The 20,293-nt window shown below is 43.6% G+C and overlaps 1 protein-coding gene across 3 annotated transcripts; it reads left to right on the top strand.

Moving 5' to 3' along the window:
• The first annotated feature begins 1,637 nt into the window (after positions 1–1,637).
• UFL1 (UFM1 specific ligase 1) lies at positions 1,638–20,020 on the top strand. 3 transcript variants are annotated; one of them, XM_064170327.1, is made up of 19 exons: positions 1,655–1,858; positions 2,516–2,661; positions 3,640–3,668; positions 4,402–4,499; positions 5,283–5,397; positions 6,371–6,501; positions 7,155–7,213; positions 8,575–8,721; positions 10,642–10,817; positions 11,747–11,926; positions 12,293–12,413; positions 12,860–12,982; positions 13,295–13,415; positions 14,309–14,469; positions 15,520–15,650; positions 15,791–15,871; positions 16,585–16,670; positions 17,076–17,256; positions 17,863–20,020. In XM_064170327.1, exons 1-19 carry the CDS (start codon positions 1,782–1,784, stop codon positions 18,070–18,072), a joined length of 2,373 nt encoding a protein of 790 aa, XP_064026397.1. In that variant the 5' UTR covers positions 1,655–1,781; the 3' UTR covers positions 18,073–20,020. The 3 variants fall into 3 exon arrangements, with proteins under 3 accessions (XP_064026399.1, XP_064026397.1, XP_064026398.1); XM_064170328.1 differs by lacking the exons at positions 1,655–1,858; positions 3,640–3,668 and adding an exon at positions 1,873–2,363; XM_064170329.1 differs by lacking the exons at positions 16,585–16,670; positions 17,076–17,256; positions 17,863–20,020 and adding an exon at positions 16,097–16,535 and having other exon boundaries at positions 1,638–1,858.
• The last annotated feature ends 273 nt before the right edge of the window (positions 20,021–20,293 follow it).

Raw genomic sequence — 20,293 nt, forward strand, 5'->3', positions numbered from 1 at the left:
GTTTCCCAGCTAACGTAAGCTGGCAGCGTTTGCTACGAGATGCCTAATTCAGTGCCTGGACTCTCAGACTGTGTGTAATTGGTTTAGAAATGAGCTAGGAACTTGTATTTCAATTTGCACAACAGGATATGGTTTGATTAAACGTGTCCATATGCATTTGTAGTGGGATTATAGATTTCAATTACGGGTAAGCACCAGCCACTACAAGGTAATACCTTGTCATGCAGGTTTTAACAAGCTGATTTGGAGCAAGGAATAGGAATATGATGGAGAAGTTTCCTATTTCTTTCTCCCATCCACAACATTGTAATTGCTTGTCCACACAGAGCTGCTATTTTCCAAGTTAACCTTATCATTTGCTCCTTTCCCTTTGCTGACCTTTTGTCAGAGTGACAGCTTTCAGTTCCGCTGAGCTCTGAATGTGGCTGTGCTCCCAGTAACAGGCTGCTCTGCAACCCTGATGCTGCAGGCGGATTGCAGCAAACAGCCTGCACCTCTACATGCTGCTGGCACACTGGGCACAAGCAGTACGGACAGGACTCGCTTGTGGGTTTGCCAAACCGGGCAATGGACTGGCAATTCTGTTGGATCTGCCGTAGCATCCAGGCCAGCTTAGTCTTCTGTAAAGGAAAGCAAACAGTCTTCTAGATCATGTGAATTTGAAAGGACATGTGAGAAATTCTACTTACCCATTCCATTCATAGAATCATAGACTCGACCAGGTTGGGAGAGAGCTCCAAGCTCATCCAGGCCAACCTATCACCCAGCCCTGTCCAATCAACTAGACCAAGGCACTAAGTGCCCCAGCCAGGCTTTTCTTGAACACCTCCAGGGATGGTGACTCCACCACCTCCCTGGGCAGCCCATTCCAATGCCAATCACTCTCTCTGGGAAGAACTTCCTCCTAACATCCAGCCTAGACCTCCCCTGGCACAGCGTGAGGCTGTGTCCCCTTGTTCTGTTGCTGCTTGCCTGGGAGAAGAGACCAACCCCACCTGGCTACAACCTCCCTTCAGGGAGTTGCAGATGGCAATGAGGTCTGCCCTGAGCCTCCTCTTCTGCAGGCTGCACACCCCCAGCTCCCTCAGCCTCTCCTCATAGGGCTTCACATATTTTTGTTTGCCAGCTGCTGTATGTTCATCACTGTTTTATGTATATCCTGTAAAGAAAGGAAAGATCTGGTGCCTTTTTGCCCCTGTGTTCTGGAATACCTATAACCAACCCATGGAACTAGGCAGACTACTCTGACCAAACATCTTTTCTACAACAGCATAAAAATACAGAGTTGCTTAAGCTTAGACTAATTCCCTAGTATTTTGTTAATCTTTTATTCCATGGAGCTCCACTCTGAGTGTACATTTCATCATTTGAAATGTGCAGAAAAACAGTGGGGAAAAGTTGCGGTTTGAGAATAAACCGAGAAAGTCAACTGACAAAAGAAGGACAAGCGAAAGTGATGCTCACAGGCACCATGTCCAGAGCCTCACGGCAGCACGACGTAGCGAATTGTCATTGTATCCCGAAGACGTCTCCGATTACTTCAGCGAATGAGAGAATGGGGAAACTGCCTAGGGAAGCTGTTCCTCGGTCTTGCTTTTCTTTTATTTTCTTTCTTTTGTTTCTTTCCCTCCCGTGTAAGGACGGCGATGTCGCGGCACAACAGCCTAAGTGCGACTCCCTCTCGGCAGGCGGTACAGCGGACGGCGACCGTGGCGAGGAGTTTGTCCTCGCTCGCTGCCCGTAGCCTGCCGGGAGGGCTGACGTGTCGCGGCGAGGCGGTGATGGCGGCTGCCTGGGACGAGATTCGGCGCCTGGCGGCCGATTTCCAGCGGGCGCAGTTCGCTGAGGTGGCCCACAGGTGAGCAGGGATGCCCCGACACTGCTTCAGGAGCTGGCGCCCGCCTCCTTGCGTCGGGGCACTCTCCCCCGGCCTCCGGCTGCGAGGACGGTTGTGCAATGGCCTCGATCCTGACACAGCCGTGACCCGAAGGTTCAGCCAACTCTGCCCTTCTGCGATCCCACTTTGGCTGGCTCCGGACCCAGTGTTAGTGCTTGTGAACCCTGAAGGAGATCTGGGGCCCCCAGAGTATATGGGGGCTCACAACAGTGCACTGGCGTTCAATTCAAGCCGATAAACATCGTCACGGCTTCAGTGCGGTTTCTTCCCTAGGCGTTGTTGAGCGGGCGAACAGCCACAAACGAACCTGGCGCTAAAAGTACGGAAACAGCTTCTGTAAGCACAAGCAGCCCCAGCCTCACCGGCCGCTGCACTCTTACCGCAGAAAGGGGGCTGACCGCTGTGCAGGGGAGGAATAAAACTGTTTCAAAGGGGTGACCCCCCTAAGTGCATGATTCGAGCAGCAGTAAGTGGGATCCCTAAGTTACTTTAAAAAGTGTTTACACAGACCAGCGAGCAATATTCATTTTACTCCATGTGTTTAGTACTTTGGAAAGATCTATTAAAAGATGGTGTTAGCAAGTGCTTACTTAGAACAACCGACTGTGCTGTCTGTAGGTTGTCAGAACGGAACTGCATAGAAATTGTCACTAAGCTGATTGCAGAAAAGCAGCTGGAAGTTGTGCACACCCTCGATGGAAAAGAGTATGTCACTCCAGCCCAGATCAGCAAGGAGATCCGAGATGAGCTGCATGTTTGTGGTGGTAAGTGGGGCACTTGGTGTCTTCCCGTGGATTTGGAACTTAGCTTTGAAGACCACAGGGAGAACTTGGAAGTTTTCTTCAATTCCCTTAATCTTGCCAAAAAAGTGAGCTTGCTTCCTATTGCTTCATGTACACATCAACTCGCCTATTATTTTATTTTCACTTCAGATCTGTGGTAAGCTTTTAGGTAAGCATATCAAGATATGTTACCCCTTTGAAGGAAGTCTGGCATTTTAGCCTGGTTAACTGTCTTTCCCAGATGTTTGCCCTTAACCCAGAGTTTCAAAATCATCCTCATTTCATGTCATTAGTAATGACATTTTTTTTGTCACTGGCGAGCCTCTTCTTTTACCAGCATGAAGAGCCATCTATTCTGAAAGATCTGACTTGACTCTCTGAGGGAGCAAACCCACTTCAAACTGTCCTTCTCAGGGGGTTCAGTGAGAAGACTGGGTTATATTTAGTGATGGCTAAAAGTGAATTTCACAGAGTGGTATATTTGGAGAATTAACCTACTTGTTATATTCATAGAGATCAGTCACGTTCTTGTGACTGCCACAGACGTGCCCCAGCTTGTGTTCTGCCTTGGTGCATCACATCAGTGTGACAGCGTGGGACGAATGCAGAGTTGCTGGGTTTTGTTAGTAGCATCATGCAAAGGCAGAGAGTCTTGGTGGTCTCTGGTTTGTGACTTGTGGTCAAACCCAGATTAGCATCAAGGCAAAAACTAACTGACAGGGAATGTGTATGGTGATCTTTGCTGCCGAAGTGTCTGCGTAGGTTGTCAGCGTGGCCATGGGGTAGAACAGTATGGGATATCTTAGGGCACGTCTGGTTTCTGGGATTGGACACTATGGGGTTGAGTTGGTCTGCAAAAAGGAAGGAAGAACTGTTTTGTACACAATGGACTGTGCTGTATTCTAACTCTGTTAAAACATGGTTTTTATACTAAAACTGTATTTGTACTTCTCTTCGAAGGTCGAATAAACATTGTTGACTTACAGCAGGTAACATTTTTAGTCATAAAGTCTTTTTTTTCTTCACTATACTTACTGTAAATGTGGAGTTTATCAGTTGCACTCCAGGAAGATTATTTTGGAAGAGTTGGTAGCTCATGTCAGAGTGCTGCAGATCACTTTATCCATCCACTTACTGCCTCATTGAAAACTCCTCTCTGCTTAATGATAATCTGCAACCTCTGAAATCACCACTAAAATACACAAATCTTCTCTTTGAACTCTTCCTTTGTAAACTAAGTGAAGGCAAACAGAAAAGAAATATGTTTGCCACTAAAATTAAAAGCTGCAGGAGCATGCATAATTAACTTTGCATGCCCGTTTGGATCTTCTCTCTTCCTTCATTAATCTCATGTTTCCACTAATCTCTATCCTCCAGTAGTCGCCCGCTGTGACTAATTTTCCCTTCTGACTTGAGTAAAGTTGCTTGGAATCTGAAAAAAACTTTTCTGGAAGTTGATTTAGTCTGTTCTGTCAGTAGCTTTCCGGAATTTATTATTACAGAGGTTTCTTTTAACTTTCTCACAGTTGCAAAAGAGACCTTTTCCCCCTAGAGCTTTGCTGCCTTTTTCCAAATCACAAAATAACTGCATGCATATACAAGAGTAGAAAAGAATAAAAGCAGCTTTCCTCAAGATGTAGGAATGTATAAGGGTAATAACTCAAAGTTTGAGATTCATTTCAATTTTAAGTTCTGATAAGAGGTTTTGTTGGGTTTTTTTAGGTAATAAATGTGGACCTCCTGCACATTGAAAACAGAGCTAATGACATCATTAAGTCTGAGAAAACTGTTCAGCTTGTACTGGGGCAGCTGATAAATGAGTGAGTACTTCAGGAGCACTGTATATCAGTCACATCCCTCTCTCTGCAAAATGCAGACTGGAAGCGATAACCAGCCTTTGTTCCTTCTGAAAGGAAATGCATTTCTCTTGGCTTGCTGCTTGGTGGTGATTGGTGCCTCTTCTCTACATGGCAAGTGAAGTTCATCTCAGCACCAGTCCTTGGAGCAAAGACCTTACTGAATGTCTCTGCCCAGTATCCTCTGCTAAAGGGGCTCCTTTTCTTACCCAGTGTCTGTACAGCAGCCAGATCTCATTTGCTTTGTGCCTTTGCTCTTTGCTTCAGCTAGTGACAGTCACTCCTTTTTTCTACCTCTTGCTTTACCTCAGAAGATTGAGATGTGTAAGTTAAGTCACTTTATAGTATTCAGCATGCTAACAACTCTTTTTGTCTCTCTCACTGATTGCGCTGCAGGATTTCTTCTTGGCAAGAATGTGAAGTACCTGGCTCTCTTGAAATAATTAAGACCTATCTTGCTCACTGAATTGCTTTTCTCAGTATCGTTGACATGTTTTCCTGCTGCTGCTTTGTGTCAGTTTCCTACAAGCTGATAAACGGCCAGTTTCAGCACTAGCTGCCTAGCCCCACATTTTCACTGCCCTTGTTCTCCTGTATTTATTTAAAATACCTTCTGGATTTTGTTGTAAAGATGACACAGGAAGGGGTGTAATACCAGGTCAGTTGATAATTCAGTATATGGCTAACAGGTTGACCCTGAAATCTATGCTTAACATGGTTGGTTTTTTTTTCTTGTTTTTAACAAAGGAGTTACCTGGATCAATTAGCTGAAGAAATAAATGATAAGCTACAGGAAACTGGGCAGGTGACAGTAGCAGATCTCTGCAAGGCCTACGACCTGCCAGGAGACTTCCTTGTACAGGTGATGCAAGCAACCGACCTAGACAATGCAGAATTGATTTGGCTCACCTTTTGTTACCTTTACAACACCCATGGCTTTCATTGTGGTCAGCTACTTGTCATTCTAAGCCAAAAAGTATTAGCTTCATAAAGGCTGCACAGTAACTGAGGCTAATGTTTGCCATTTCACTACTGAGCAAAATTTCTTTAGCGTCTTTGTAACTGTTAAGAACAGATCAGGGTTAGTCGTGTTAGAGACAGGTTAGATTCATGTTTGAATTAAAGACAGCAGTAATTTTAGGAGTCTTGTTAGCTACCCAGGAAGCAGAAATACAGTGGTAAACACTTTCCAGTTTATTCAGCAAAGGCAAAACAGATGTTTTTTTCTGGAAGCTGAAATCAGACATTTAAAGTAGAAGCAAAACAAATCTACCTTTGTTAGTGACTGTTGTACTGTTTAAAAGGATTAGGGGAGACTTTGACATTGTTGAATTTCATTGCTTGGATTTTGTTTGAAAGATGTTTTTTTTCCAAGGGTAGTCCTGTGGCATGTGTTGGGTAAATAGTCACGTTGGATACCAGCCCAGTACATCTATGCTGTACAGACGACCTGGCTGACTCCATTTCTGAGCAGATTGCCCTACTGATAGTTTCATGATCAGCTGCTACAAAAATATTGCTAGCATACAGAAATTATTGCATGCTTTTTCTCTGTTTCCTGGACAATATATGCAGATTTAGTGCACTTAGGAAGGAAGCACCTCTTTGTTTTGTGTTTATTGTTGGTGAATATTGCTTTGTACAGAATGAACTGAGGGGTTAAATCTCGGTTTTTGCTGTGCATCTCCTGGCCATCATTCTTTCTTGGGCAGAGGTTTCTTTCATCATCTATCCTTTAGCTGATTTGCTGACCTGTTAGGAAAGACTTTTGATTTAATTTTTATTTAGTATCACTAATACGCAGTTTGAGCAGTCATGCCAGCTTCTGTTTCCAGGCATTATCCAGACGTTTGGGGAGAATTATCCATGGACAATTGGACCAGGAGAACTGTGGGGTGATTTTCACAGAAGCTTTTGTGTCCCGGCACCGTGCACGCATCCGTGGACTCTTCACAGCCATTACTCGGTGAGTTGTAACACGGCAGCCACAGTCAGCTCCTTATGGACCACAGTCAGTTGTGGTTGAAGAGAAAACCCTTGGATAGGTTTAAGTGTGGTTCAGCTCCTAGGCTGAAATACTTAGTTCTATTGGACTCACGTTTTGAAACGGGAACCTTCTTTTGAAAGGAGAACAAGTACAGCACTATACCATAAACATTGTTTGGCTGAAGAAAATGACCATTGTTTGTCAGGAGACTATCCTCACTATCATTCCACCACTCCCCAGTCCATTACATATTGATTTCTATCCCCCATGGGATTATAGATAATTGTTTCTTATTAAATCAGTGACCTGTGTCAGTTTGTGTGAAGAGGAGAACTTCAGGCAGCTGAAGTTTCTGTACGGTGATGACCATAGCTATGTTGCAAGATACAACTTCGTAACAATTTGGAGTTAAAACTTTGTCAGCTGTGTTAAACACCTCTGTAGTACCCTGGGGTTATTAACCCTGCCCTTGGTGGTGAGGTCAAAGTAGATGATCTCTGAGGTACCCTCCAACCTGAGCCATTCTGTGATTCTACACAGGTTCTCCCATCTGGAGTAACCTCTTCTTTCTAGGTTTTCTGCCTTAGATTCAGGTCATTAATTTACATTGGTTTATTTTTCTTTTTTTCAAGGCCCACACCTGTAAGTAACTTGATCACTCGTTACGGATTTCAGGAACATTTACTTTATTGTGAGTTGCATTCAAACTGGTTTGTATTTTTGTTTGTTAGTTCATAGGTGCTTTGTTACTAGAGCCGTGCTTTCAAAGAAGCAATCTAGTGTATGGCCTTAGTTCTGGAGCGAAGAACAACATGCTGCTTTGTAGTGTTAAAAATGTTACCCCTCTTCTGCTATCCATAACTTAAATGGTGGTGTCTGCATCTAAAGCAGTGAGACCACACCCTGCTGAAGTCCCTCTGTGGCAGAGTGATGCAAGTGCAGTACTCATTTTGTCCTCTGTTCTGGTTTTTGCCCCTAGCTACTAACAGTTCTATCAGTGTAGCACACAAAAGGGGACAGATTTTATGTAGCTGAATGACATTAACAGCTCTGGATTTTGTTTACTGACTTCTGTCTAATAGCAGAGGCAGAGCTTTTGTTGGTCTCTTAGTTAAATGTCTTTCTATTCTGAGAGATAAACCGTATCCTTAAGCTGTTTGCTTTTGTTTTCCACAGTTCCTTTTTTCTGTAGAAATGCAGAAAGATTTCTGTCCAGCTGCTGTACTCAAATGTTTCTCACTTCAGCTTTTCTTTGCCTAGCTGCTCCTGTCTGTCCAAAATGCTGCTCAGGCATCATTAGTCTTGTATGGTGGTTTGCCAGGTGCTACTGGTCTTCAGAATGCTTTTCTCATGGAAGTTAATGTTTCTTTTCTATCTGACTGGATTGTTTTGCCTTCAGACCATTGCACACTTCAGCTTCACTGTACTCTGCTTATTATCTTATTCTTTCTGACAACCTTGCCCACTAAGAATTAGAATCCTAGCGTTTATATAAAATAATGTAAACACTCCACTTTCACATACTGAATTTGAGGTTTGGTCGTTGTCATGAAACGTGCAGTGCAGGTGTAACAGATGAAAAGGAAAACTGCCAAACTGTATTGTTGCAGCACTGCACTGTAGGTAGCAGCTTTTCAGGTCTTTTTCAGATATTCAGATCTCTCTCTTTTCTGTCTGATTAACATGCAGGGGCACTTCTAGGAGGGCATGATTAATATAAATATAATCTATTTTACTGCCTGGCTAGTGAAAGAGTCTTTTATGACATTTTCTGAATGAAAGTTCAGGCTGTCTAGGGATATGCCTAATAAAGTGTTGTGCCCCTGCCATTGTGACTCAGTGTTCTGGAACCTGATTTCCAGAGCTTTTATCAAGACATTAGCAGAAATCTTGAAAATGATTGATGGAACTCAGAAATGTTTGACTGTAACAAGCACAAACAACTGGTGACTGGGAAAAAAGAGTAAATAAATGAAAGAAAATAGTTTCTGTATTTTGATTAATGGGTGTGTTGAAGTAGAAAATGTTGCTGCATTTCATTTGTTCCTGTAGCTGTGCTGGAAGAACTCGTTAACGCTGGTCGGCTCAAGGGCACTGTGGTTGGTGGAAGACAGGATAAGGCTGTGTTTGTTCCAGATATCTATGCCAGGACACAGAGCAACTGGGTGGATTCCTTTTTCAAGCAGAATGGCTACTTAGGTAAACAGTCTGTATTCTCCTAGACAAAATCTCTTTCTAAACCTAGTTTAGGTAATTGATCTTACCCTAATAATAGCTGGTGTCTGGAGTGATGCCTGACAAGAGCAAGTGCACATCAGGGCAGTAGCTGATACTCCTTTGCTCCAAGGCCTCTTGTCTGTAATGATGGGTAGCTGTGTCACCAAGAACCATGCTGGTGACAGAACCATACTGATCAACAGGAATTTTCTCACAAGTTCCAAATGCTGCTTTTAATACTGTGCTGAGGATGTTTCTTAGGCTGTTCATTGTAGACTTTTCAGATTATCACATTTGACCCATGTGGCTGGGGTTTCAGTCCAGGTGTCCAGATTACAGCCAAACTGCCCCCATAGAATCATAGAATGGGCTGGGCTGGAAAGGACCTTGAAAGGTCATCTAGTCCATTCCACCCTGTAGTCAGCTGGGAAATCCTCAACTAGGTAGGTTCCTCAGAGCCCTGCTGAGCCTCACCTTGGATATATCCAGGGAAGAGGCCTCAACCACCTCCCTGGGCAACCTGTTCCAGTGTCCCACCACTCTCACAGTAAAGAATTTGCTCATAACATCTAATCTAAGTCTGCCCTGTTCTGTTTTGAAGGCCTTGAGCCACACCTTGAGTGCTGTGTCCAGTTCTGGGCTCCTCAATTCAAGAGAGATGTTGAGGTGCTGGAAGGTGTCCAGAGAAGGGTGACAAAGCTGGTAGGGGCCTGGAACACAAACCCTATGAAGAGAGGCTGAGGGAGCTGGGGTTGTTTAGCCTGGAGAAGAGGATGCTCAGGGGTGACCTTATTGCTGTCTACAACTACCTGAAGGGACATTGTAGCCAGGTGAGGGGTGGCCTCTTCTCCCAGGCAACCACCAATAGAACAAAGGGACATAGTCTCAAGTTGTGCTGGGGGAAGTATAGGCTGGATGTTAGGAGGAAGTTCTTCCCAGAGAGAGTGATTGGCATTGGAATGGGCTGCCCAGGGAGGTGGTGGAGGCACCATCGCTGGACGTCTTGAAGAAAAGACTGGATGAGGCACTTAGTGCCATGGTCTAGTTGATTAGCTAGGGTGGGGGATAGTTTGGACTGGATGATCTTCGAGGTCTCTTCCAACCTGGTTGATTCTATGAGATTCACTACCGCATGTCCTGTCACTGCAGGCCTTAGTAAACAGTCTCTCTCCATCCTTCATGTAGGCCCCACTTCAGGTACTGTAAGGCTGCCGCTATGTCTTCCTGGAGCCTCCTCTAGTCTGAACAATCCCAACTCCCCCAGCCTGAACGTTTTCAGAACTTCTAAATATAAACTGCCAAACAGTTTCAATGCTTTGCCTGTGAGGACCTGCATGGTTCTACAACTGGCTTCTGAAAACAAAGTGGTTTGGCACTGTAAGTGTTGGAAATATTGTTCATGTTCTATTAGAGTGCTTTGAAAACCTCTAATTGCAAAGATAAAGGAATGATACCAGAATCTGAAAGACCAAAGTCATGTCCATGATTTAATCTTCACACTTCCATTCATTATAATATCATAGAATTGTTTAGGCTGCAAAAGACCTTTAAGATCATTGAGTCAACCCTTAACCCAGCACTAAGCCATGTCCCTCAGCACCATATCTCCGTAACTTTGAAACACCTGCAGTTATTCCCCTGGTGCAACTTGACTCTTGTCCTGTCGCTTGCTGCTTGGGAGAAGAAACTAACACCCACCTCCTTACAACGTCCTTTCAGGCTACACCTGTGTGTAGGTGTAGCTTGTACTGAACTGTTAGGTCAGCATCCATTGAGGCTGCATTTCTATGTGTAAAACCTGTGTGTGATGCTTTGTTTGCTGCTCTCCCAAATGTTGCCTACAGCAGATGCTGTAGGGATGTGAAGGTACCTAAATGTGACAGACCTCTGCCTGTTCTCTAGAGTTTGATGCGTTGTACAGACTCGGCATCCCAGACCCAGCAGCCTACATCAAAAAAAGATACAAATCCACACAGCTCTTATTTCTGAAAGCAGCTTGTGTTGGTCAGGAAATTGTGGATCAAGTTGAAGCCTCTGTTGAAGAAGCCATCAATTCTGGAAGCTGGATAGATGTAGCAGTAAGCAGTCATCTTGGTTGTTTGTTCTGGGTTTACTTACTTTGTCCTGTCTTTGTGTCAAATGATGCTTTATTGAAACTGCACGTGTGTATGATGAAAAATCCATATTGTCAAAGAAGAATATTGAAGTAAAATGACAATTAAAAAGGCTTTTAAGTTGACATGAACAAAAGCAGTGAAGGACATAGCAGTCATTGTCGATAGATACCCAATGCTTAGCTTTCCTTCCAAAAGGAGTGCTGATACATCCTGCTGATGAGCAATGGATTCCTAAGGGTTTTTTTTTCAAGAGAAGTTTAAACTGAACTGTTATAGCAGTTTCGGAAAGCAGAGGAATTTTAGGTGTTTTGTCCTGACTAAATCCCAGTTTTGGGCCTTACAGCACTTAACTGTTGTGTGTAAGGAGGTCTGATTCTGTTTTGGTTGGTATCACTCTGTCTCTGATTTATTTTGAAGAAGTTGCCATGTGCTTTCCCAGAGGAAACACATATTCTAGAGCAGTGTTGATTTGGGAAAGAGGACACAGCCTCAAGCTACGCCAGGGAAAGTTTAGGCTGGAGGTGAGCAGAAAGTTCTTCACTGAGGGAGTCATTGGCTACTGGAATGGGCTGCCCGGGGAGGTGGTGGAGTCGCCGTCCCTGGAGCTGTTCAAGGCAGGATTGGACATGGCACTTGGTGCCATGGTCTAGCCTTGAGCTCTGTGGTAAAGGGTTGGACTTGATGATCTATGAGGTCTCTTCCAACCTTGGTGATACTGTGATTTATAATAGCATTTACTTGTGAATTGCTTGTTTAATTTTAAAAGTACAATAAATTCTGAACAGTTAACAGGTGCCAAGTGGGGTTCCTGTGGATTATGCACACAGAAGTGCCTGTCCATTCCTGAACAGATTATTGTATGTAAGTGCTTGTGTTTTTCTCTACCCTAGGCTCTTCTGCCCAGCTCTTTGTCAGTAGAAGATGCTGGGATTTTGCTTCAGCAAGTGATGAGATCTTTAAGCAAAAATTCTTCAGGTTTAGTCTTCAGTGACACCATCGTGGTCAGCGAGAGATTTGTGAGCAGCTGTGCTGAGCTCTTCTCTGACAGAATGCAGCAGAAAGCTGAGAAGGTATTGATCCTTTTATTGGCCAAGAGGTAATCTGGTGACTGTTGGAGTGTAGCTGCATGTGACTGTTTACTGTTACCTTCTCCTTACATCTCATCAGAAATACAGCTTGAGAAGAAAGGTTGAAATAGAGGCAAAGTCTCTAATCAGTACAGGTAAGGTGTATTCAGTGGTGCTCAGGGAGCAGCATCATACAGATAGGATAAGAGGCTGAATTTTTAAGAGAAAAATGAATGTGTCTCCATGTGTTGCACTTGGAAAGCAGTGTTAGATTGGTGTAGTTAAGAATGACCAAATAGGTTAAATGATCCTGTAGGCATCTTTTGATGCTGGGTGTTATTGCTGCCAAGTGCATGTTCTTTATTTCAGGAAATGAAAAATAACCCTGTTAATTTGATCACTGAAGAAGATTTAAAACAGGCATCTGGTTTAGAGAATTCATATGCTGGTAAAAAAGACAAAAAAGATGAAAGAAGAAAGAAAGCAACAGGTAAGACAGGTGTTTGGCTTAAGCAAAAGAAAACAAGCAGCCCTCAAAACCATTACAAACCAAAGAAACCAGAAGGGCTTATTTAGCCTTGGAAATATGCAAATCCAAAAGTTGCTGTATTTTGTAGTCTGTTAGTTGCCTCCAATCCGTTTCTGAAAAAAATCTGAGATAAAGCCCCTACACTTATCAGCCTGCTGTAGGTGTGATCAGTATTTCTGTCTCTTAAGGACATCAGCACAGCTTTGACTCATTCGTGGTTTTGTTCTTAAGAATGACACTCATCGGCCTAAGACTCTGGGGCGTATGTGAGAGGTTTCCTTTAGAGTCGGATTGTGGTGCCTTTTTGTACTTCAGCATGACCACAGCAAAAGATAAATTGCCAAAATGCTGCAGGCCTTTCAAGCGCTTGAACTTTGCCGTGTACTAAGCAAATGGCTTCTCACCAGAGGGCAGTGGCAGTGTGAGAGCAGGAGGAGGTGGCAACGCCAGGGAGATCAAGATTAAGAAAACCAAGAAGAAGGGCAGAAAGGATGCTGACAGCGATGAAGAGTCACAAGCAACAAGCACAGGTTTGTCACTTCATTGTGGGCACTCTGTTCATGCTGACATCTTTTTGACACTTGGCCAAAAATGCACATCCCAGTATACTGCTTAAGTTGTCTGTTACAGAAAATAATTAATAAGTGATCAGAAGAGAAAGTCTGTTAAGTTTTCACATCTAAAATCTGACTGTCCTGTGTAGCTGTCCCTTGTCTTGCATTGTTTGTGATGCATTTCTTGTGGAGGTTCGGACTGGGAAGCATTTCACCATCTCATGCCACATAGCAGCTGCAGCAAAACCATATAGAATGTTTTCTCAGTGAATGCTGAATGTCCTGCAGGGAGGAATAAGCAACCAGAATTCCCTTTCCTGTCACAAGAGGAAATTCAGGATGTTCTGAGGACCCACAAAAAGGATTGCCCTGAAGAGCTAATTACAGATCTTGCTGAACATCTCGTAAGGTAACTCCTGTAATTCAGAAGCTTACAGAGTTTGTGATCCACATCAGTCTGCTTGTTTAGAAGGAAAGTTATGCTGCTGGAAGTGTGCCACAGGGCTCATCTCCCATACAACTCTGTGTTATATCCTTGCCTGTGTATTAAAGAGCCATGCTCACAGCGATGAGGAATTCTGCTGCTGTTGCTGGCCCTGTGTCTTCTGTCTGCAAGCAGCTCCAGGGGCATGGGTGCATTCCCACCCCTCATGCTGACTGTGTTGGGATCTCACCAGTTCCATCTGTGGTACAGCCCTTGCTGTGTGCTCCTGCTCCCTGGCTTGTGGCTCCACTGCTACCTATCTGCACTGGGTAGTAAACTAGGTCAGCAAACTGACCTTAGCAAAGATAAGTAACTTGTTACGCTCTAGAGAGGGGGTGCAAATATGTGTGTCCAGGGCAGAAAGGGCAGGACAGGACTATAACAGCCCAATCCTGAGCAAACTTGGGAGTGCAGCTGCAACTTTAGAAGACCCAGTGCTGGTTTCATGCAGCTTTAGTCTTCCCTCTCAACAGCTCTCCTTGATCTGACTCCTGACAGTTTGTGGACTGTTGCTTCCGGGAATCTCAATTTTCCTTCTTGTTCCTGCTTAGGGCTTGTCATGAGTGAAAACCTTGCAAGCATTTGCATACCATTCATTCTGTAACCAGCAGTACTTTTTCAGAAACAAAATTGCAGTTTCCTTTCCTAGTACTTGGAATTCTTTTTAGGTATTGCACAGTTCTGTGGCACTCACCTTCTCTCTATTTGCTGTGTAGTGAGGCAGCTTGCTCTGCTGCTGATATACCTGAGAAAACCTTTTACAGTTTTAGGCTTTGGTTAATGTTCCCTTTTTTTCTCTCTTTGTTCTCTCTCCTAAGACCTTTAACAAAATCTTACCAGGAAGTTGTGCGCTCTGTCTTGACATCCTCAGCATCCTCTGGGGCTAACAGGAGGCAGACACTGAAGGACTTGCAGGAAGAATTGTCAAACCTGTACAGCAACATCCGGCTGTTTGAAAAGGGAGTGAAACACTTCACAGGTACATAAACATACACTTGAATCCATTCATACACTCCATCAGGGATGGGGAAGCTATTCCAGAATCTGCATCCAAGATCAAAGAAGAGCAGCAGTTTAAAAAGGACAAAAAGAGGTATTTGCAGTGCCTAGAGCTGAGCTAATGCTGTCATGCACTACTCTGCACACTCGCTGTGTCTTCTGTCAAAACAACGGTGGGGTCTTGTCCTTCCTTACAAAGTGTTTGTATCCATTCCCAGTTTTTAGTGTCAGGAGTTAAAAATACATATTGGAAAACTCTATTCATCCTGTCACCTGTGAAAGAACCAAATGGTGCTTGATTCCAAGAAGCCCCTCTGAAAACCTTTTCTAGATTTGGTACAGAAAAGAGCTGCTCCTTGAGGACAGCTTTTCAACATGTGCAGATTAGTTTTGCAGTGGAATACTTTGTAAGTTGTGTCCTTTAGATACATGTATTGTTTGACAGAAAAATAGCATTAGGAAGATACTGTGCACATTTATGGGACTCTCTGCTGTATTCAACTTCCTTCTGGAACTTTCCATGGAGCAAACATATACCAAAAGGACTCGCTAGCAAGAAGCTTCTGTATTGCTGTGTTTAACAATAAATGGAATTACTTGCCAGTAGTCTGTTTCTTGTAGTGTGTTCTCTAGCCTCTTCTTTCTGAAATTCTGTCCTCTGCCTGCCCCTCTGTTTGACTGCTCCTCCTGCAGACTTTCTTGGCACATTTCTTACTTGCTGATGTGTAGCAGTGGCTGTTTGTTAGTGGTTCAGGAGGGCTGTACAAAGACCAACTTGCTGCTTCTGCAGATATTCCTTGGAGATGCCCACAGTGCACTGCAATGCTTGTACAGACCTGAAAGCTCAGCTGTGTCACTGAGGAGTGTTCCAGAAGCAGCTGCTTATGAGGCATGTTGGCTTTGAGCATCCAGATAACTTTTTTATGGTACTTGTGTTTGACGGAGTCCACGTTTTAGGAAGTGCTGTGATAACTGTCACAGGAATCAGAAAACTAATAAGTTACTCCTAATCACTTGTTTCTTTAAACAGATGAGACTCAGACTAACCTTGCCAAACACCTGCTGAAGACTGTCTGTACGGACATTACAAATCTTATTTTCAACTTCCTAGCCTCTGATTCAATGATGACAACAGAAGATTATTCTGCAATCACAAGTGAGGTACACAGATAATAGCTCCTTTTTAACAGGCTCAAGTTAGATTAGTGTTGTTTATTTAATATTTTATTGTCTTTTTAAATATGCCTGCAGCTAAAATGGAAATGAACCTTACAGATGATTTCCATTCTTGTCTTGTGCAGGTCCGGTCCAAGATTTTAGGTAAATTGCCAGAAGACACCAAGGGTCCTCTATCTAAACTGCACATGTCTCTGAATGGCAAGGTACAGTGATCCAGAGTCAGAGTTCAAATGTTCTGTTCTGCTGAGACAGTCCTAGCAAACAGCTGGCATCTGTAGTGCAGCGGTAGCTGCCATGAGGGATGAGGGCAGAACAGTCTCTTGACTTTGTGCAAGTGAGAGTGAGTGGACTTCAGATCTGTGACTTGTAACAGGTGGAAAGCTGACCTGACATGGTGCCATTGATGGTCACTAGGTGTTTGCTTTCAGGTAGAATCCAGTAATCTTCTGAGTTCAGGAGAAAGAAGCAAAAGCTGGGAAAGAATCTGCAGTTTAAAGTGGTTGATGTCTTTTACATTTTGTTCCTGATTCTTCCCCCATGTACTTATGAACTAGTAAATTCCTGTCTATTTAAAGAAAACCCTTCAGATGATGGCAGTGTAAGTACAAAGGACATGAGCTTACCAGTTCTTTTATCCAAAAAGCCACAGTGATGTTTCTCAAGAAAAAAAACACCTGTAGTTGTAGCACATGTGTTCCTTTTGTGATTCCATTCTGAAAGCTAATGAATGGTTGTTTTTACCATATTTAAGGATATGAATTATTGGACTACTAAATACTTTTTACTTGCCCTTTCCTTCTGTAAGTTTGCTCCATATATGCTCACAGCCAGCTGCTAGTATGATTGACTGAGAACAGTAGTTAAACTTTTGTATAACCTGCTAACACAGATTATATATTTCTGTCATTTTTAATAGAGTGTAGAAGATTTTCTGTCATGTCTTGATTCTGCATTGGACATTTGTGATCTTATGGTGAAAAAAGGAGACAAAAAGAAAGAAAGGTACCTTAAATTCCTGTATTCTGTGCAGTCTGTGGAGGGTAGCCCTATTGCTGGACAGATGTTAGATGTCAAGTTGGTGGCAGTCACACGATATGTAAGAGAGGGGCGGTGTCTACTAAACAGCACAGTGTCAGGCCTGGTCCCGCAGAAGAGGGAGGAGGGTGGGAGTCATCCTTCTCTAATCCACTGGGCTCACTGCTTACTGCAGCATAGCCTTGCAAAAGTTGGGCTATACCAGTACTAGCTCTTTGGGGTACCTCCAGGTGGAGTGTCACAGAAGGAAATGGTCAGTCAGAGAAGAAAAGCAGAATTAATCAAAATTAGGTATGGTTTAGAGCCTGTTACCAGCTGCTGTAAGACAGAATGAGAAACGGTTTCATATGCTGTATTCCTCCTCTTCTGTAGGCAAGTCCTGTTTCAGCACAGACAGGCTCTGATGGAACAGCTAAGAGTCACAGAAGATCCAGCTCTTGTTCTGCACCTGACAGCAGTGCTTTTATTTCAGTTTTCAACTCACTGTATGCTTCATGCACCAGGAAGATCAGTACCACAGATCATTAATTTCCTAAGTGGCAAGATCCCAGAGGTACCCTTCCAGGCTCTTCAAGGGGAGCCAGCTTTCTTTCTGTGACAGCTGTACCTTATACTGTTTGTGCTGCACGAGGCTGGTATCCGTGTGCTTCATCTCTGGCCACTGCTTTATGTACAGTCTGCACAGGTTCTCTGTGCTGGGTTCCAGGGATCACTCTGCTGTTAGTGTTGTAGCTTCTGCCTTTGTCCATAGAGACAGCTGTGTATGGGGAGATGGTACAGTTCTTGTAACTGAGAATCATTACACTCTCCTTTCCTCCCAGCTAGAGCATGGTTGTGTTTTAAACTTTTCTAATTAGTGCTAAAAAGACATACACCTCTTTGGAAGGAAAAATATTCTGTATTCTGAGCTGCCCAGACTGCTGATGTTTAATAACTGCACTGCTTTCCTGCTTCAGTGTTCTTCCTACACTTTAATTTTCCTGCCACTACTAACGTCTGTCAGAATTTAAGTTGCAAAATACCTTGATGGAAATGTGTTTATCACCAGCCCTCTTCAGGCAAGAGTGGGAGAATGTTTTTTTAAGACATTAATTAAAGGTCTGTCTGCCTTCTGAGGAATGCTGACATTGTTTGATTTTGTTCTATTCTTACCCTTCAGGATCAGCATTCTCAGTTAGTCAAATACCAGGGATTAGTAGTGAAGCAATTGATCAGCCAGACTAAGAAAGCTGAACATGGAGATGGTGACACAGCAAATAACCTGAAGGAGCAGGAGGAAGATGCCATTCGAAAAGAGCTCCAGGAAATCACCACTTCCATCAAAGATCTTGTCCTCAGACCTAGAAGATCATCTATAACAGAGGAATAGAAGTGTTCAGTGCATCCACACCCGTGCTACCGCCAGATGTTATTTTTGTAGTCCTGAAGGGAAGGACACCAGAAATGCATTACAGACTCTAATATTTGGCTTCTAACAATTGCAGATCACCTCCAGGGAGCACAGCTGTGGTGGAGGCAGAAGCAGTTTTGTTGTGTACTGCTACAGTGTGTGTGTAACACACATTAAGGGTGGATGTGACGTGGCACAGTTGTGGACGCTTGGAGTATTAAATTGTTGGGTTTTAGTTGTCTTCTGCATGTGAGGCCTCAAGAAATGGTTCTTGTTCAGAGAACTGTTCTGTTCCACCCACAAACAAGCTTACGGCTGTACTTCTCTGGTTGAGGTTTGCAGTGGCCTGAGGGCTGCATAGCTGAGTGTAAGCTTGCGTAGCTTCATTTCAGATGCTGCTTCTGAAAATGTGTTGATAGCACACCAGGGAGAAGCTGTCTTTGCTTTTGGACATCATGAGTGGATGTTTTCAACTTCTGCTCTCCAGGCCAGAGTCCTGACAGCACTGGGTACAAGTGCAGGTTGCTAAATTTGGGGTGGCCTGGTGCTGCTTTGGGCATGGAGATGAGCACACTCTGCTCTGGAGCTGTCCTGTTCACATCCATGGTAACTGCTCATTGAAAACTTGCCATGCAGGCAGAAGAGGTGGCACCCTTTGGGGAGTGGATGGGTTCTGCTGCCCCTGCCGTGTGTCATATGCTCATCCAGAGCACTCACTGCCTGCAGAGCTGAGCTCCCACAGCAGCTGGAAGTGCTTGCATTCTGCCATGTCCCTGAGAGAGCTCCTGCTGGTGTTTCTTCTCAGTGTCTTGCAAAGACACTGAGATTGATTATCTTTCCACATAAACCTTACAGACCAAAGTACTGGCTGAAGTGCTTCCCTCTGTTTTTTACCAGCCTTTGTGTCTTCAGGGAAGTGGAAAAATGTGTCAAGTACAGTTTTGGCTCTATTAATGACAGAATTAGTGTATGTCACATACTTCTGACTTGCTTTTAAGTGAAGATAATTTTCAAACTGGGAATACTACAGTTCTCTTACTGCAGTAGTGCCCAGCGGGTTTGTGTGTCATTCTTTTCATAAAATCAGGTTTCACTTCACTAAAAAATGTCATTTACACATTCTTGCAAAAGTTCTGTAATGCTTTAATGCTTTGCAAGCACTGTTCTGTGTGCCAAGCACCATTCTGTGTGCAAACACTACTGTATGCAGGTATTTCCATTTTCCAGCAGTTTACATGCTCTAGAAGCTTAATTTACCCGAGACTGAAACTATAACAAATTGAAGTTGAAGAGGCCAAGTATGGAAGCTGAGTAACAGGTGAACAAAGGCGAAGTTAATTTTGGTAAGGAAACAGTTGAATTCTGTCCATCTCTAAACAGCAGTGGTGCCTAACAGTGCTCACAGCAATGCTGCTTTCTCAGCTGTAAGAGCAGTTGGGCAGTTGAAAAGCAGAAGCAAAGAGGGTGTGTCTCCTTCCTTGGCTGGAGGCTCCCAGGGCTGACAGTAAAGGACAGTGAGGAGTGAAAGCTGAAAAATACTCAGGCTGTTTGACTTTGTTGAATAGTTTGCATCCAGGGAATAGATGAGGGAATGGCTTTGATTTCTTTACTTGAAAAATTATGAAGTTGCAATACTGAATGTAAGCAGTTTTCTGTGAGCTGTTCTGTAAGTAAGATGCTGTACAACATTCTGCATGCAAATACAAACTAACTTCAAGAACATTAAATGATGAAGAATTTAAAATGCACTCTATGGATTTTAGCCAAAGTTTGATTGTTGTGCAACCTGTAGCTTGCAAGCAGCAGTTGATAATGTGCACCACCGGGGTCCACTTGCATTCTGAGTGGCCCAGCAGTTCTGTCTGATTCTGTTTCAGGCTGGAATCCCTTGGAAATTCAAATAAAATTTACTAGGCCAGAAAACAAATTTCTAAAAAAAAATAGATTTTTTTGTTTGTTTTTTAATAGGAAATTTAGTGTTCTTCTGAGGAGCTAGAGAGCATTGATCAGATTGATGGGCTGCATAACCTGGTATGTCTCCAGCACAGGGTGCCTGAGGAGGAACACAAGAACAAGGCATGTGGTGACTTTCCCGTGGGTTGCTTTTTGAGCCTCCAAGTATTTGCTGCTTAAAGGCTTTGAGCCATGTCTGTACTTTAAACAGAAAATTGTAATTATCCTAAGCTTTTGGATAAACAGC

This window comes from Pogoniulus pusillus, chromosome 33 (genome assembly GCF_015220805.1).
Source record: "Pogoniulus pusillus isolate bPogPus1 chromosome 33, bPogPus1.pri, whole genome shotgun sequence".
Lineage (NCBI taxonomy): Eukaryota > Metazoa > Chordata > Aves > Piciformes > Lybiidae > Pogoniulus > Pogoniulus pusillus.

What these genes read in the sequence shown, in the direction of transcription:
- UFL1 (XM_064170327.1), top strand. Translation starts at nt 1,782, where the DNA reads ATGGCGGCTGCCTGGGACGAGATTCGGCGCCTGGCGGCCGATTTCCAG. An exon ending in TGCAGCAGAAAGCTGAGAAG is followed by an intron (nt 11,927 to 12,292) that starts GTATTGATCCTT and finishes TCTTTATTTCAG; the next exon opens with GAAATGAAAAATAACCCTGT. An exon ending in AAGAAGAAAGAAAGCAACAG is followed by an intron (nt 12,414 to 12,859) that starts GTAAGACAGGTG and finishes GCTTCTCACCAG; the next exon opens with AGGGCAGTGGCAGTGTGAGA.